The sequence below is a fragment of the Equus caballus genome, chromosome 23 (assembly GCF_041296265.1).
Source record: "Equus caballus isolate H_3958 breed thoroughbred chromosome 23, TB-T2T, whole genome shotgun sequence".
NCBI lineage: Eukaryota > Metazoa > Chordata > Mammalia > Perissodactyla > Equidae > Equus > Equus caballus.
In genome coordinates this window covers 31974227-31991161 of record NC_091706.1, presented here as the reverse complement: position 1 = coordinate 31991161, position 16935 = coordinate 31974227, and the positions used below count along the sequence as shown (strand labels likewise).

At 40.2% G+C, this 16935-nt stretch overlaps 1 protein-coding gene across 1 annotated transcript in view; it reads left to right on the top strand.

Annotated features, from left to right (window-relative positions):
- GDA (guanine deaminase) overlaps positions 1-16935 on the top strand; it is a 90443-nt gene that overhangs the window by 60864 nt on the left and 12644 nt on the right. Inside the window, exons 4-10 of the mRNA XM_001488434.7 lie at positions 946-1033; positions 2795-2900; positions 4369-4396; positions 5574-5681; positions 8283-8390; positions 10164-10261; positions 11197-11264. Coding sequence (XP_001488484.3) covers positions 946-1033; positions 2795-2900; positions 4369-4396; positions 5574-5681; positions 8283-8390; positions 10164-10261; positions 11197-11264 — 604 coding nt within the window. The remainder of the gene's footprint in view (positions 1-945; positions 1034-2794; positions 2901-4368; positions 4397-5573; positions 5682-8282; positions 8391-10163; positions 10262-11196; positions 11265-16935) is intronic.

Sequence of the window (16935 nt, the reverse complement as noted above, 5' to 3'; positions counted from 1 at the left end):
ACAGCCTTTTAAGTTGTGGGCCCCAAATGTCATTGTGAGGACATCTTTCTTCTAGAGCCATTCATCTTCTCTAGGAAAGAGTCCTTCAGTCCTGCCAGGAGTGGTGGGAGTAGTACTTGTGGCATTTGGGGGAAGATGACCGAGGGTCCCAGAGGTCAGCCAGATATCCGCTTGAACCTCTTCTTCTCAGCCTGTGCCTCACTTTGTCTTTTGGGGTTGTTCTCTCTAAATACTACCCAGTTTCTACAAAGAGTAAATCCCTTCCACAAGGCACAGGTTAGGGGTGGTTGGCTGATTTCAACAGGGAGGAGCAGGGTCCCGCCAGGGTTTAATCATCTGTCTACAGACTTTCAGCCACTTCCCTGTAACAACCATGTGCTTCTCTCTCTCTCTTTCCAAGTGGCCTCCAGGTTCTCATCTATGTTTTTTTCTACCAGGAAGGTGTTGAAATGTTTTCTCTGGTCAAGGCTCCTCTCTTCTTATGCGTTAATAAATTTTATAGCCCTTTATTGCTGTTTTGGTGGAAATTTGCTGAGGAAAGGAGACAGATACATGTGACCAATCCACCAGGTTGAACTAGAGGATTGGTTGAGTATTGCATCCTGTAGTAGATAGAAAAATCTCATTTATTCACTCCTAGATGCAATAAAGTTTGCTATCCTTAAACAATCCTAAAAGATAAGGAACTAATTAGTACCACTTTTTATGAATTCTGCGACACAGACTGTCTGATTCCAGGAAGTCAAAAGTACCAGCGTCTCCCCCAGCTAACACTTTTGAAATATAAATACTTTTGACATTTACCTTAACCGTATTTCATATCAAGATGGGATACCTTTAAATAAAAGCATTTTAAAATTAAAAACTAGGATTCTATTTTCATCTGTCTAGGCCACGTGACTTTTCTGGGCACACGCGATTCATGGTTTTGTGATTTATTTTTAGAGGAGAACACTAAAGAATGGAACAACCACCGCCTGTTACTTTGCAACAATTCACACTGACTCATCTCTGCTCCTTGCAGAAATTACAGGTGAGGAGATGAAAGTGTGGTTTACGGGCACATCAAGCAGACAGCCAGACCAGGCCTGACAATGACTTATACTTGTGAGCAGTCCTGACTTTTCATTGCTAGAATTTGTGCATTGCATTGCTTGCGAGTAATTAGGTATTTGTGTATCACTGTGGCCCTTGAATTTTTTTTCTGTTGTCTAAGTAATTTGATTATTTATTTTTGGTTTTTGGTTGCAGAATGATGTATATGGGTCTGAACTTTGTGTATTAATTTAGGGCTTTTTGGGAACAGGTTTACTAATTCCAACAGTTTATTATAATCAGCAGATATGTCTGGGTGTTGGCTAGACTCAGGGCACTGTGTCAGATGCTGGGAACACAATGAAACAGAAAATAGTCTCTGCCCTTCAGGAGCCAGACTAATGCCTTTGCGGATTAACTGATTAAGAAGTACACACGTTGATTAATAGCTTTAGTGACAGCTATAGTGCTCTTACTAGATGCCTGGTGTTGTGCAAAGAACCCTACGTGGATTATCTTGGCTCAGCTGCAAACAGCCTTCTGAGGTAGTTTGTAACGTCCCCTTGTTACAGGCGGATAAACTGATGCTCAGAGAGGTTATGTAACATGCCCAGGTCACAGCTCGTAAGCAGACCTGAGACTGGATTTTGATTGCTGATTCCAAACTCGTACCCAGCACGGTGCCTACCACATAGCAGGTGCTCAGTAAATACTGTTGACTGATGTGCTGACACTGCTGCTGGCTGGCCAAGGTAGTTTATGCCAAAGGCCTGAGGGTGACACTGAAAGTAAAGACGGCCACTTTTGGAGGAGGGAGAGTGAACTCAGTATTAGATCCTCAGGGAAGACTTCATTGAAAGGACCTTTAAACTGGGCTTTGAAGGAAAGATAAAATGGGGAGAGAGGAAAATGCCTTTCAGATGGGGAGAAATGGCATGGACAAAGGTGTGGGGGCAGGAACATCCAGAGTGGACACAGGAAGCAGGGAACAGAGCAGCTGAACTAGAGGAGAGGATTCATTGCTCGGTGGGGCAGGAGAGGAGGCTGGGGAGATGGGATGGTTCAGACAGTGGAGAGATTGGAATATGCATCAAAGACTCAAAAAGGCTTTTGAGCCAGATGAGGAATGTGATGAGGTGGTGTTTTAAGAAAGAGTAATCTAATGGCCAGGTATTAAGATGAATTACAGGGGAGAGACAGAGGCAGAAAGACTTTTGAAAGTCTCTTATGACAGAGATAGCGACCTTGGAAAAAAGAAAATTAACATTGCCCCATGTAGTTCAGCTTCCCAGCTGAAGCAGAATACCTCTAATGAGGACTAGGTTCTTTAGTGCTGTGAGCTGCTAGTAGGACTAAGTAAATTTCCCCACAGATAATAATATTGACATTGCTACAGTTAAGAATAGCAGCAGTATCTTTTCTAAGCCGGATGTGCCAGACACTTTATATACATTATTGGCTATATTCCTCATAACCCTGCACACAGCACAGGACACTGGGCACATAGGGTTTAGACCTTAGACAAATAATATCCCCTGTCCTGGGAGTAATCAGAGGAATAAGACGTCAATGGAAGAACCTTTACTACTTACAGAATGGAGTGGGGTTCTGTTGTTATTGTTCTTAAATGGTGTGATGATCTTTTACATTCTCATGTTTTCATAATGATTTTAATTCAAAAATGTTTTTAAAAGGCTCAGGAAAGGTACCGTTTGGGAAAGAAACATGTCTTTAGACTCTTTTTGTGTGTGCCTCACAGATAAATTTGGGCAGCGGGCATTTGTGGGCAAAGTCTGCATGGATTTGAATGACGCGGTTCCAGAATACAAGGAAACCACTGAGGAATCAATCAAGGAGACAGAGAGGTGTGTTCATCTTGCTTTGTCCTGTGGGTGGTCCCTCTGCTTCACTGATGGTGTCAGAGATGGAGAGAGGAGCCCTCTCTGAACCAGGAGGGGTGTGCACATATGTCACTGTGTGGGTTTGCCCAACTTTATGAAATTAGTCTGGTCCTAAAAAAAATCATTGCATGTCAATGCTATTTTTGTATATGAAATTATATTTTAAAGCCTCTGGGAACTCGCCATAGGAGTCCCAGGGTGAATCCCTTTGTAAAATGAAGGCTTCTTTTTTAAAGTAAATGATTTAGCTGCTCCCTCTCCTTTTTTATAGATTGGGCTTCTCCTGTAGATTGGATTTGCTTGAAGTGTGTATGGCCTGCTCATTAAATTATTTTGGGTTGTGGGTCATCCTATTGCCTGAGACCATGAGTGTTTGTTGTGTTCTTTTTATATTACGTTGGGATATTCCACTGATGCTATTAGTACTTTTTCTACATTTCTTTAATGACTTTTCCATGGTGCCTTTAGGATTTGACCAGGAATTGTGTTGTGTGACACTCAACATCCAAGAGATATAGAAGAAAATTCTTTAGATTTAAATGTTCCTCAAGACCAATGGTATCCCAATGCAAGTTTTAGAAGTCTAACTTTTCGCCATTCCCCAGGTCTGCTTCACCTTAAGTATGTCCCCTGAAAAGGGCAGCTTAGGGGCTGCTGCGTGCTCACAGAGAGAAGGAAGCACCACCTTCCTCTTAGCATAGGCCATATGCTCAACTTTTCTACGAATCCGTGTTTGTGGTCATACTAAACCTTAATTCACATTTTATTCTGAAACAAAGGAATACCAGAAGGCAGGAAGCTATAGCTAGTCAGTGTTTCCAGCCAGGGCAGAAATAGCCATTTCATAGGCCCTATAGATACCACCGTCCCCGCAGGTATCATTGGTAAGATCACCACCCCTGTCACTACCCAGTTCAAAACCACTTCTGGCCTTTTCCTTGTGTCTTCCTCCAACATCCATGCCCAGTAGGACTCTGCCTTTGAAATAACTGATGATATTGTATAAACAAGTAGCTTCCACTTTATGGAAATTAGGAGTAGAGAGCCTCATGGCTTCTAAATGCCTCCAGGTGCATAGGACTCCAGGACTCTAATATCCATGGAGCTCTAATATCATATATTGCAATATTCCCTCAGAGTGTAAGCTAGTAGGAGCGCTTGAGTGCTGTGGGAATGCTCGTGAACAGCCCAGCTCATGTTAGATGATAAGATTGCATTGCTCTGTGATTTTGCACTCCATCTCTCTGGCTGCAAATGAAAAAGCAGAGTAATTACTACTTGTTAATCTTTAATTAGTGGTGGTGAAACATGTGCAGCATTGGAAATGCTTGCATGGAAATTAGGACACGTGCAGATCCTGTTTGCACCCTTTTTCAAAATTTATTTGAAAATGCCTAGATTTTCTAACCTCCCATTCATTGCTTTATTTCAGATTTGTGTCAGAAATGCTCCAGAGGAAAGTAAGTAAACTCGTTCCCAGCTTGTTTTTGGATTGCGTTTGTGTTGATTGTAGAGTTCGTTATTAAGCTGTTTGGCAGGGATTTGTCTGTGTTTGTTTAGCTTATCCCATGCATGCAGAACTATTTTCCTAGAACCTTAAATTGTCTTCACAGTGGACCCATCAACTCAGCTCAGTGAGGTCAGACATTTTTTGCTTTCTCAGTGGGTTTTCCCTCCCTCTCCTCTGAAAGCTTCTAATTTCACAAGACTGGTCTCTGGGGAGGGATTCATGGATGTGGATAGATTGGTGGCACCTGGAAGTTATGGCATAATTTGTTGCTACATCAGCCTTGGCTCTGGCCTCTTGTGCCTCTTGATCAAACACAGGTGATGTCCACCCTGATGCCCCAGCCCAGGCTGCTTTGGTCCATATATGTGTGGCATGTCACATGGCCTGTATGCACTCAGCTAGGCCCCCCCTTTGCAGCATTCTTGCATCGTGAGTCAATGGAGGCAGTGCTGTTTCCTGCCAGCACTCCCAGCAGGCTGGTTTGTGGCTCCATTTTGCAATGTCTTAGATTGGCAAGGCAGACCTGTCCCTTAATATCTTTCGAGGTCTCACTGGAAACCATAGGAAACCTCAGAATTTCCTTCAATCAGATCTTGGGAGACCTAGGTGGACCTTTGTGGATCGTTATCCTCACCACCCCTCTATGAGTCCTCTCCTGCTCGGCCTCTCACCTCAGGTGACATCCGAGCGAATCCTGCAACAAAATAGGCCTGAGGGAGGCCATGGCCAGCAGCCCTCCCCAAGATGTCGAAGGGGAATAGGCCACCACCTCACGTTTAGTCTCCCCAGTGCTCTCCTTTAAAACTTCTCCATCTGCCTCCTAATTGTCTTCATAAAGACCACCTAGTCTGAGCCTCGGCTGAGCCTCCATGTGGATGTGGAGCAGGAGGAGTCTTTCATTTGGGATGGGATCTTTTTCCATTGAACTGGGTGCCACAGAATATACTCTCCTCTGTCCTCAGCTGTGTGCAGTTTCCATGAAACCCGGCCGTTCCACCCACTCTTAGAATGGGACAGTGTCCGCAAAAGGACGTAAAATCATCTTGTTGTATGATATGCATTTGGGGGCATGCTACACATTCATGACATCCACAGTTTCCTTACCAGCTGTTTTGGATTATTTCCAGTATTCTAGAGTGAAGCCCATAGTGACACCACGTTTTTCCCTTTCCTGCTCTGAGACTCTGATGGGTGAACTCGGAAACATCGCGAAGACCCATGATTTACACATTCAGGTGGGCATTATTTTCCTCTTTGTGCCTCTGTCCAGATCTGCAAGACTTCTCAGTAGCCTCAATTCCAGCAGTAATCTCCAGTTTTCTACTGAGATCTCCTAGGGATACAGCATCATGCAACAGGAAGGGCCCTTACAGACACCACCTAAATCCAATCCTTTAATTTTTCAGTAAGAAATCTCAAGGTCTTTTACCCTCAGTCTTCTCTGATCTGGCTTTGAGAGACGAGGACATCATAAGTAACCAAGCGAGACGGATGACAAACTGGTTCCCTAGTCTCTGTAGGGTACATTTAATGCATTTCTTTCCTACTTCTCTTTGATTTGATACTTTCTCAGTGTCCTAGTCCTTCATTTTTTTGGAGGAACCACTTATAATTTGAAAAGCAAGAAGAGCCTAATTTCTACCTTACAAAAATGCATTTGAAAGCCCTTTTGTTCTGAGTTTCTTAATTTAAAATGAGGAACAAAAAAGTTTACCTTACTTTGTCATTAAGTGGTTGCAATTTAGGAATAAAACACTTTTTAAAGCTTCCAGCTGGGTTAAAATCGGGAGCTGGGAGCTCCTCTTTGCCTATCCAAGCACGTACTGCACTAAAATTTTCCCTCTTGGGAATTGACTGTCTTATAACAAAGGACAAGTCACGAGAAAGGCAACACATGATTCTTTACCTTTTTGTAGGGTGGCATGTGTTTTGTTTGTGTGTTTGTTTTTTAAAGATTTATCTTCTTAGGGCTCATTCACTATTCCCAACGCCCCTCTCCCTTTTTTTGGGGGGGGGTCTATGGAAGTTTTGATTCAATCCCACACAAGTGTAGGGGAGGAAGAAGTTTTCCTTGGCCCTCTTGGGATCTCTGAGTGGGTTTGAAAATTAAACTGACAAAGATAGATTAACAGGAGAAAAGTGTACAAATGTATTAAATGTAAGTCTTACATGTCACGGGAGCCTTCGTGAAGAAATGAAGACCCAAAGGAATGGTTAAATCTGAGTATTTTTATGCTCCACTTGATGGCAAGAGCACAGTGGTGGCGGAATATGATAGGTTGAGGAGTACGAGGGAAGTGTAGTAAGAGGGGAAACTTAGCAAGGCCTGTTTGTTAGGATTCTTCTCAGTGTCCCTTTGGGTTCAGAAATAAGGATGCTCCTTTCCTCTGGATGTAGGGAAGGCACACCTCACATGAGGGTCTTATGACCTGCTTCAGGGGAGAAGGGAGGGGGAATTTCAGAGTGACCTTCCTGCTTCTGCCATTTTCTCAAACTCCATCAGCTTAAAATATTCAATATGCCAAGGTGCCATATTTTGGGGTAGCATGTCCCGAACCCCATCAACATGCAACAAAATCAAGTATATCCTTGCTTAGGTATATGTACGTGCATATGTGCATTTACTCAAATTTATCAAAATGAAATGAAGCATCTGGTTGTCCTTTCTTCTCCTCTGATGCCCATACATTTCTTCAGTGGTCTGGATTTCCTCAAGGCCAGAGATAGAGCTCACACTCTAGATGGAACGCTCTAGTTTTAGAACATTGCTGTGTTTCCTTTTACTTATTTGGCTATGCATACTCTTCCTCATAGAGACAGGGAAATGGCATTGCCATTCTTAGAAGTGGTAACTTGCTCATGAGTTATTTTCCATAATATATGCTCATCACTAGTTGGTCTGAAATTATTTTTGTTTTAGGCTGGGGGTTGGGGTGGTTGCACTTAAGTATCGTGTCTTACAAATACTTTATGCCCTCCAAGGTTTTGTGGTACCCTGGAGAAACAGCAGCATGGGGGCCAGCTCTCACTTGTTTTATTTACTCTTGGATTCTAATGGGCTCTTTCTTGGTGACTGCAGGATTGTCTAGCTCAGTTATTTTCCAACTGTTTTCTGCAGAGAAACTCATTCTGGAAGCCGACAAAGGGGATAGAATGGGGACAGGGTCCCAGAGTCCCAACCCTGCTTCATCCTGAGAAGCAGCTTACTTATGACTATTACATATTGGATTTCTATGAATTTTTACATGAATAACATATCCAAAGCTAAAAGAATTTGGAAAATCACTCATCTAGCCCAGCTCCTTTATTTGAGAGATGAAAAATGGAGACCCAAAGAAAAGAACCAGCTCACCCAAAGACACACCTAGGGTCAGAACCTAGGCTAAATTTCAGCTGTCTTTATTCAAATTCCAGTTTTCTTATGAGTGAATCATGCTTTGTGTCCTTCTGATAGCCACTGAACTCTTTTCTTAAACTGTCAACACCAGAAGAAGCAGGTAACAACCAATAGCTAGGCTCTTGACTCTCTTCAAGGAGCGCTTTTCCTTTTTATTTGTTCTTGCTATAAATTGGAATTTGAAAAGACTTTGTTGAAAGAATATTACATGGGTTAGGGTTAGAAGATTATATGTTCAGTTTCCTTGTCATGTACATGCTACATTTTATATACAAGATATATAATTGTTTTAAATAAAACACATGTATAATCTTTGTTGTCTTTCTATGTGGTCCCTTACAAGCAAGTAGAAACCATCCATATCGTTTTGGCTTAGGAAGTATAATTTCTAATGGTATTTTAAGTTAAAAAATTGAAAATATTCTTTCTTTTCTTCTAGAGCCATATAAGTGAAAATCGTGATGAAGTTAAAGCAGTGAAAAACTTATACCCCAGTTATAAAAACTACACTGATGTGTATGATAAAAACAATCTTCTGACAAGTAAGGTAAATTGCATATCATGACATAGTCTGTGTAAAGTAGGGCATATTTATCTAAATTTTAAAATGTCAGTGGTAATCTTCAGTCTTCCGTAATATGCATGCATTTCCCAAACTAGAGTAAAGCTCAGCGTGTGCATATGTGTATGTGTATATAGTTAAAACCAGCCTGAAGTTTCATCTTAGTAAATAAGTCTGAAGACTTCATTGAGGGTAGGAATGTCATTTAGTCCATGGACATTTTGTCAGTATCTGTTAGAATGTAAATGTGCATTCCTTTGAATTAGCAGATGCATTTCTAAGGACCCATTCTGCAAGGAATATGAATAGGGATGTTAATTACATATGGAAGTTAAAAAATGGCTATCAGTGGGGGATTGTTTAGATTATAAGACATACCTAATTAGAATTTTACCCAACATTCACAAAGAATGAGGTATAAGGGCTTACAAGGAAGAATGTACAGTATTGTTTGATGTATGTGTATATATGTGTGGGTGCATGCTCACTTAGAAAAAATTTTCCGGAAGACATACATTGAATGTTAAAAGTGATTCTTCCTGAGGGAGAAAGCAGAATGACGTTTTACTTTTTATTTTTAAACATCTGAGTTTGCTTTTTTTAAAAAATGAGTATATATTGTTTCCATAATTAAATGATTTTAAGTTAATTAAAATAATGTGAGCAAAGAGGGACCTCATTCCAATATACCTCTTGTCCTTGGCCTTCAATGAAATGTACAAACTGCATTGAAAGTTTAACTACTGTAGCAAATAAATTCTTAGGGACTATATAAATGGAGATGTGACTATGACTAATTTGAAAGGTTAATACTCTGCAAAAATCTTGTAAATGCTACACCATAATTTTCATCCTCTTTTACATATATTTCCATACGATTAATAAATTAACTTTCAATTTGCATGCTAATTTTATTTGCACAGAGCTTGGGAAAATTTTATTTTAATAATAATTCTGTGGTCACTGAACCATGCCTCCTAAAGGGGAAAGCTATTTAGCTACAGGTTTTGCACTGAGCGAAAAAAGAATTTTGAAAGAGTAAAGTCTTATTCAGGAAAACCCACAAATGTTAAGACTAAAAATGAAGAGAAATTTTTATGTTCGCAGTGCCCGCCTTCTTGGACCAATTTTGCCTTCTGAACTAAGGCTTATAAGATATTACATTTCCTAATTTTTATGAAAATGTGAATATAGGTGATAAAATAAATAAAGTTGAATTGGTTATATGTGTCAAGATCATTGGTGTCTATATTTAACCAGGAGCAGAAATAAAGAACAGCTCTTTGCAGATCACTCCCATAGCTTCTAGGTACTGAGGAAGGAAAGTTTACTTCTGGAAAATTCTGATTAGAATTGGAACAAGCACAGCTCCACCAGTTGCTCACCACGTAGACTTACAAAAGAGAGTAACTTGGTTATTTTCTAAAGTGGAGATGAAGGAATCATAGTATCTTCAAACTGGATGGATACCCTGTGCAATAGACCACCTGAACCAACCCTCATTATTTTATAGATTCAAAAAACGGAATGTAAGATCCAGAATTTTGCAAGTCTTTTGTGATCTAATGTTTTTTTCAGGCCTCTTTTCAGGTGTAATTTGTACGCAGTGATTTTTATACATACAGGTAATCATAAATGTTCTTGTGAAGATGCTAATAGACAAGTCACAGCTCTTATCTGTACCTATAAGTAAGGACGAACTGCAGCATTTTTAAGGGGTAAACTCCACATAGGACACTCTTGCACTCTTCTTTCCAGACAGTGATGGCGCATGGCTGCTACCTTTCTGCAGAAGAACTGGACGTATTCAGAGAACGAGGAGCATCCATCGCACATTGTCCCAATTCTAACTTATCGTAAGTAGGCAATAACTGATTGGTAGATTATGAACATTTGGGTTGCAAATTAGCAGCCAAATACCTTTGCTTTCTCAGCCATTCCTCCAGTATCTCTCTTCTATAGTTATGCTTGATTGGGACAGGAACTAGATAGACTAACGCTTACTTGTGCTGTAGTGGGGAGAAAGAAAGCACTGAAAAGAGGACATTTTTTGCAGAGTATGCATATTAAAGGGCACCACAACTCTTAAAATTTCTGAGTTTGTGCAAAATAGGACAATAGGAAATATAACGGAAAGAGTTCAAAACCAATAGCATTCAGAATTTACAGCTAACGGCTGAAAGGGTGCATGTGCCAACCAGCAGTTCCAGGGAGAGGGGCCCGACTTCCCATTACTTTGTGTTGTGCAAACTACTAGAAATGGTGCAGAAGCCAACACCCGTAGTATATGTCATACTGCTGGATCTGACAGTGTGCCAGTTCACATAGGAGGGACCTTGTCCTATTGTAATTCTCCAGAATGCAAAAGCTTTCTTTGTAACTAGTTCTCAACATTTTGAGAGGTTATAGATCCATAAGTGAACCAGATGAAAGTTATGGTCTGTATCTTCAGAAAAAAGCCCATAGATAGAAAAATATTGCATCTAATTCAGGAGAATTCATAGTTAACAGGATGTTGATCCATGGATGCTAGGTTAAGAATCCATGCTCCAGAATTAGATACAGAAAGGATCTCTCATTTCTGGGGCTAGTTGATCCAGAACAGAGCTCCTCCTCCTTAGAGGCAAGTTGGGGTGGATTATTCATATATTGACTAATGTGTTTGGTCAGCGTTAGAGCTGATGTGATGGGAAACACAATTTCCAGTGATATCGCCATCATTATTGTTGGTGTCCTTCTCTTACTGGAACCACCTGGGTCTCCTTGTTCTGACTCTCTCCTGTCTCTACAGGATCCTCAGTGGCTTTCTCAATGTGTTGCAAGTCCTGGAACATGACGTGAAAATAGGGCTGGGTACAGGTTAGTAGTCTACCATTTAGAGCCATGGCAAAGTGGTTGATTAAGTGCATAACTTGCTAATATGACTAATCTTCAGGTAACAGTTCTCTGTTAAAAAAGACAGTTTTATTATCTGGTAGTAATAGCTTGAGCTAATAAGATAGTGAAGTTAGAGCAGTAAGAAGATGTATGCAAAGGGAGAAGTTTTGGTGACACTAATCTCTCGAAAGCCATTATCCATACTGTTAAGAGAGTGGGCTATAAAGGATAAGTCCTTCTCTAGGGTTTTAGAGATTCTTTTTAAAAAGTCCTTGATTTTTTTCCTCCTTTTGTTTTGTCCTTCTGGCTAGGTTTTAATGGTTTAGATTTGTATGTTTTCAGTTTTCAATAACTGTGTGATCACAAATACCGTCTCAAAGAAAATTACTTGACCTTGCCTAGTGAGCACAGGTTTAATCTGTGCCAGCACTGAGAACTCTGAGATAAGTTAAGAACTTCCTTTGCTTTTAAGCAGTGTTTAACAAAATGAGATTCCAATCCCCGCGGGCAGTCTAGTGTTTGCTAGGTGAAGGACATTCTAGGTGGCTGATAAATTAGTGATGTCTCCTTTTTTTCACAGTACGTGTTAATTGTTTGTCCTGTGTGTGTGTAGTGCTGCTCACTCTGAAAGTGTGCGCCAGGCCCAAATGTCTAGGCATATCCACTGTGCACTTTCCTTTATTGCTGTGTGTGAATGAACTAAAAAGTTTTACAAAACGGGTACAGGACAGCAGAGTGCATTTGTCTTCCTGTTTAAGATTATCAAGATGTTTGCATATTGACAATGATGGTTTTCCTCATTTTCTGCAGATAACTTGTTTCAATTAACTTTATACCAAGCTATATTGGTAAGACATACAGTAATACAAAATGATTTATTTGTAAAGAGGTGTGCTAGATTAGGCTTTCCCCAATTTTACATGAATCAAAGGAATTACATTTTTTTTAAATTCTAGTTTAGGCCTTGAACCATTGAGATCGTGTAATGCTTGGGGATAGTCACAGGTATTAAGGCAGGAAACCAGTTATCCTACTTCACAGAAGAGCTTTAATGGATAAGGAAAAAAGGGCCAAGAGTTTTTGTTACACGCTATAGTTAATTAATCAAAAATTTAGGAGACATGCAAAAATCAGGTAGGTATTACCTTCAGATTTTCTAGAATTTTGGTCTCCATGATTTAAATTTATCACATGACTTTCAGTTCTTGACTTCCGGTTATATAGTGATGGCCTAAAACATTTAGGGAAAGCTCTGTCGCATATTAGCTGTAAGACCTTGAGAAAATCACCTTAATTTTCTAAGGCTTCATTTCCTGATTTTTATAACAATAACAATAATAATTATAACAATGTCTATCTTACAAGCTTGTTTTGAGGCTTAAATGAAAAGAATGCATGCGAAGTGGTTAGCATATACCTGGCACATTGCACTAGTTAATAAAGATTGGCTTAAAAAGGAAAGAGCAACATTGGTGTATTGACCAAATGTTTGATTAAATATGATGCATTCGCTTACTAATTTGGAGAATACCGTTTATTGCATTTTACATAGTCTCTGTTGCAGTTGTTACCCTATGCTCTACTATTTCTTAAACCTGACTTTCATATGTCAACTTGCCCTTCCCCTGTAGACTTTAGGAGATTGTTTAACCTCATGCTATGGACAGAAAGGAGGTCCAAGAGCAGTTTGTTCACCCTGTCTCTAACAAGTGGAGGCAGATCCTTACTTAGGTATTAGAAAGGAGAAACTTACATGAAGCTTAATGAAAATATTGCAAAACAAGAGAAAGCAGTATCAAAAAGAATAAGAGGATGAGCATATCTCTGAAAATGATCTACTTCAGGATCCAGAAGAAAATTTCAGAAAATTGCCATCATCCTTGGAGTACAAGAAGACATGGCACTATGAAAAGACCACAAGTTGTGATAGAAAAGGAAGTGTTAAAAATGAAAGAAGAAAACTGGAAAAAAAAATAGATTAAGAAGCCTGTAAATGCTCATACACTGCTGGAGGGAGGGTCAGTGGTACAGACACTCTGGAGAACTGTTGGGCGATTTCTTATAAAGTTAAACATATAGCTATATATGGCCCAGTAATTGCACTTCGGGGTATTTGCCCTAGAGAAATAAACACATACGTTTGCAAAAGGAGCTGTACAAGAAAGCTTACAGCGGCTTTATTCATAATAGCCCAAAAGTGGAAACAATCCAAACACCTGCCAAAAGGAGGATGGATAAGCAAGTTGTGGCATATTCAATGGAGTACTACTCAGCATTAAAAAAAAGGAACAAACCACTGATGTTGCAAAACATGAGTAAATCTCAAAAATAGTTTGTTAAGCGAAAAAAGCCAGACACAAAAGAGCAAGCACTGTGTGATTCCACATGTATGAAATCTAGGGACAACAGAGTATCTTACAGTGACAGAAGTCAGAAAATGGTTGCCAAAGGGTGAGGAGGGGAATTGACTGGAAAGGGGTGTGAGAGAACTTTCTAGAGTGATGGAAAGATTTAATATCTTTTTTTGAAAGCTAGTTAAATGGCTATATACAATTGTTAGCATTCATCAAACTGGACACCTGAGTTCCGTGCATTTTATGATATCCTAATTATACCTCAATTAAAAAACAGCAAACAAACCATGTGGGAAGCTGTGACAAGTAGAATTATTGTTGCAGAAAATTAAATCAGAGATGCAGAGAACAAGGTTAACCAAAGATCACAGTGAGTGTTTGAGAAGGATCCACATGAGGGGCAGAAAGCATAGCGCCAACACATGGGATTTTCCTGACCAAGGTTCCAGAACAAATGGAACAGAAGCAATAATCAGAGCTTTGAAATCAGAGCTTTTCTGAGCTTAAGAAAGAATTGTGTATCATATTGAAAGGACTTACCCCGTTCGAGACTGAATCCTAACTAAACATATTGTGGCAAAATATTTGAATTATGAAGAAAATGAAAAAAGTCCTAACAACAAACATATAAACATTAAAAAAAAAACCGCCAATGAGAACATATGTCAAGAAGATGTTCCCGTCTGGTTGGGAAGAAGTTCCTTTGACCTAAATACAGGATATTTATTTTTAAAACTGAGGATTGGGCTTTGAGTTTCGGTGTTACATATTCTTTATATCATTTGAACGTCTTCAATATTTTATCATACATTTTTAAAATAATATATGCTCTGCAAAAGAACTTTCCAAGTACTAAAAATTCTTCTGTTTTCTGATTTTATTACTAGAAACCAAGAAGTTGTGGTTTATGTGTAAGGTAGAGAGGATGAAGATGTATTTGGCAAGTGGGAGCAAAATTATAAGTATATAAAATCTCTTGTCTCAGAAAAAAGGGACATAGCAAATAGCCAAAAAACAGTGATCTGAAGGAAAAGATAAAAATATGGTACAAGTTTACATCAACAAGACCTATGAATTCATTAAAACAAACAACATACATGGAGCCAGTGTCCCACGTTCTAGTGACAATTTCTTATCCTTCTAACTTACTTGTTCCATCACTCCCAAAGCAACAGCTCTTTGATCAACTTGTAGCCTCCAGTCCAGCGATGCCGTGCCTTCTCAAATTCCATTATTCTCTTTCTCATTTACCCATCTGGGATGCCAGAGTACATTACTATAATCGTTCCCTTGGGAATGTCCTCATGTCTCATGTTCTTCTTGTTTTCTTTGTATTCACTTTGCAAAAACCCAAACCTTGGTTATTTCAACTATTCCCCTTCTCAGTGTCTACAGCTGAGCAGCTGGAAGTTGCTGGAAAAAAATTCTCTAGTGAGGTTTCATTTCAAATTTTGCTTTCAAATCCCAAATGGCCCTCAGCACTACCCAAGTAGACAATTACGTTTCTCTAATGGGCACATGTCCCCATGTTCCAAGACAGCCTTTTCTCATTTCTTTCTAAACTTTCTACTCCAACTCATCGCCTCCTCACTTCCCGCTGATGGCCTCGTCTCATAAGTCATTTAGAAAATAGAAACAATCAGAAACCCTTCCCTCACCTTCCCCCCAACAAATTTACACATTTACACACCTTCCTGCATCTGCTTGTGTGTTTTCTTTTTCCCGCTACAGCTAAAAAACAAAAATTCTCTTCTCCAATCAAAGGCAAAAATCAAAATACCGTGCATTGTGTTCTGTATTCTCTCCCTCTCTCAGTATCTCAGCAATTCCTTTGGCCACTGACTCTCTTGCATCATCATTATCTCCTCCCCACTGGATCATTCCTATCAGCACAGAAACATTCTCTAGTATCTTCTGATCTTTTCAGCAAAGATATGAAACTTCCCTCTTAGTCAGACACCCGTCTCTGACTGTTGCCCCATCTCTCTGCTCCACTTCACAGCAAAACTTCTTCAGAGTGGGAACCCCACTGCCACCACTTTCCATTCCTCCACCCCTTCAGTCTGGCTCCCGCCCGACCCTCCAGGGTAACTATCCTTGTCCTTTCTCCCCCGGGCTTTTACCATTGTGGTCTCTTTTGCCGCCAACCCCAAAGGCCACCATTCTGCCCTTAACGCACTGCACTTATGAGTAGTATTTGCCATAATTGACCACTCTCTCCTTTGTCCAAACAATCTTATCTTGGATACAGTGAAACAACACTGTTCTAGATTTCCTTCTGCCTGTCTTGTCAGCCCTTCTTTCTCTTCTCTGGGGTCCTTTCTCCTCTCCCTGGACATTCAAAAGCTTTGTTCAGGCTCAGTCCTAGCCTCTCTCCTCTTTTCACTTTCCACTTTCTTCTTAGGAGACATCATCCACAACCTTGGCTTCACATGATTACACATCTGCAGATGACTCACAGGTTTTTGTATCCAGCCCAGACTCTTCCTTTGAATTCCAAACCTTCATTTTCAATTGCTTTCTTTCTCCTTCATTTTTGACCCCTCCTCATAGAAACCCCAAACTTGCTTATATCCCAAAACACATTTAAGCCTCGTTCTCTTAAATGGCTCTGCTTTCCACGGTTTTCAGTTTCTCAAAGTTGAAATGTGATCCTTGTCTTTGGGACCTTCTTTTCCCTCACCTTCTCCCCCATGTCTAAGCCAGTACAATGTCCAACCTCATGAATCCTGAATATATCTGGAATCCATCCTCTTTTCCCATATCAACCACCACCACTTGATCCAAGCTGCCATCATGTCTTGCCTGAACTCCTGCACCAGCTTTCTAATCAGGCTCATATCCATCTTGGACTCTTCCTATCCATAGTCTTCTCTTTTCAGAAGAATCACAGTGAAGATCTGACCGTTTCAACCTTTCCCGCCTACTACCCTTCAGTGGGATTTTGAATATGCAGAGCTCATTACAAGGCCCTCAAAGCTCTGCACGGTTTGATACCCATCTACCTCCCAGCCTCGTCTCACACTACTCTCTTCTCCCTACGCTGGCCGTCTTTTAATCTCCTCTATGAATCACATTCCCATCTTCCAAAAGACCTTTGTGTATTCTGTTGCTCTCCCTGGAGTGCCCTTTATGCCTCTCCTTACATGGCTGAATTCTCATTCCTGTCTTAGTTTAAATGTCATCGCCTTAAAGAAATCTTCTCTGGACATCCTGTCCAAATGGCCTTTCCACCTCCATTTTCTCTATACGAACTGAACACAATTTATAGTTAATATTTGTTTCTTTCTCCTCCACTA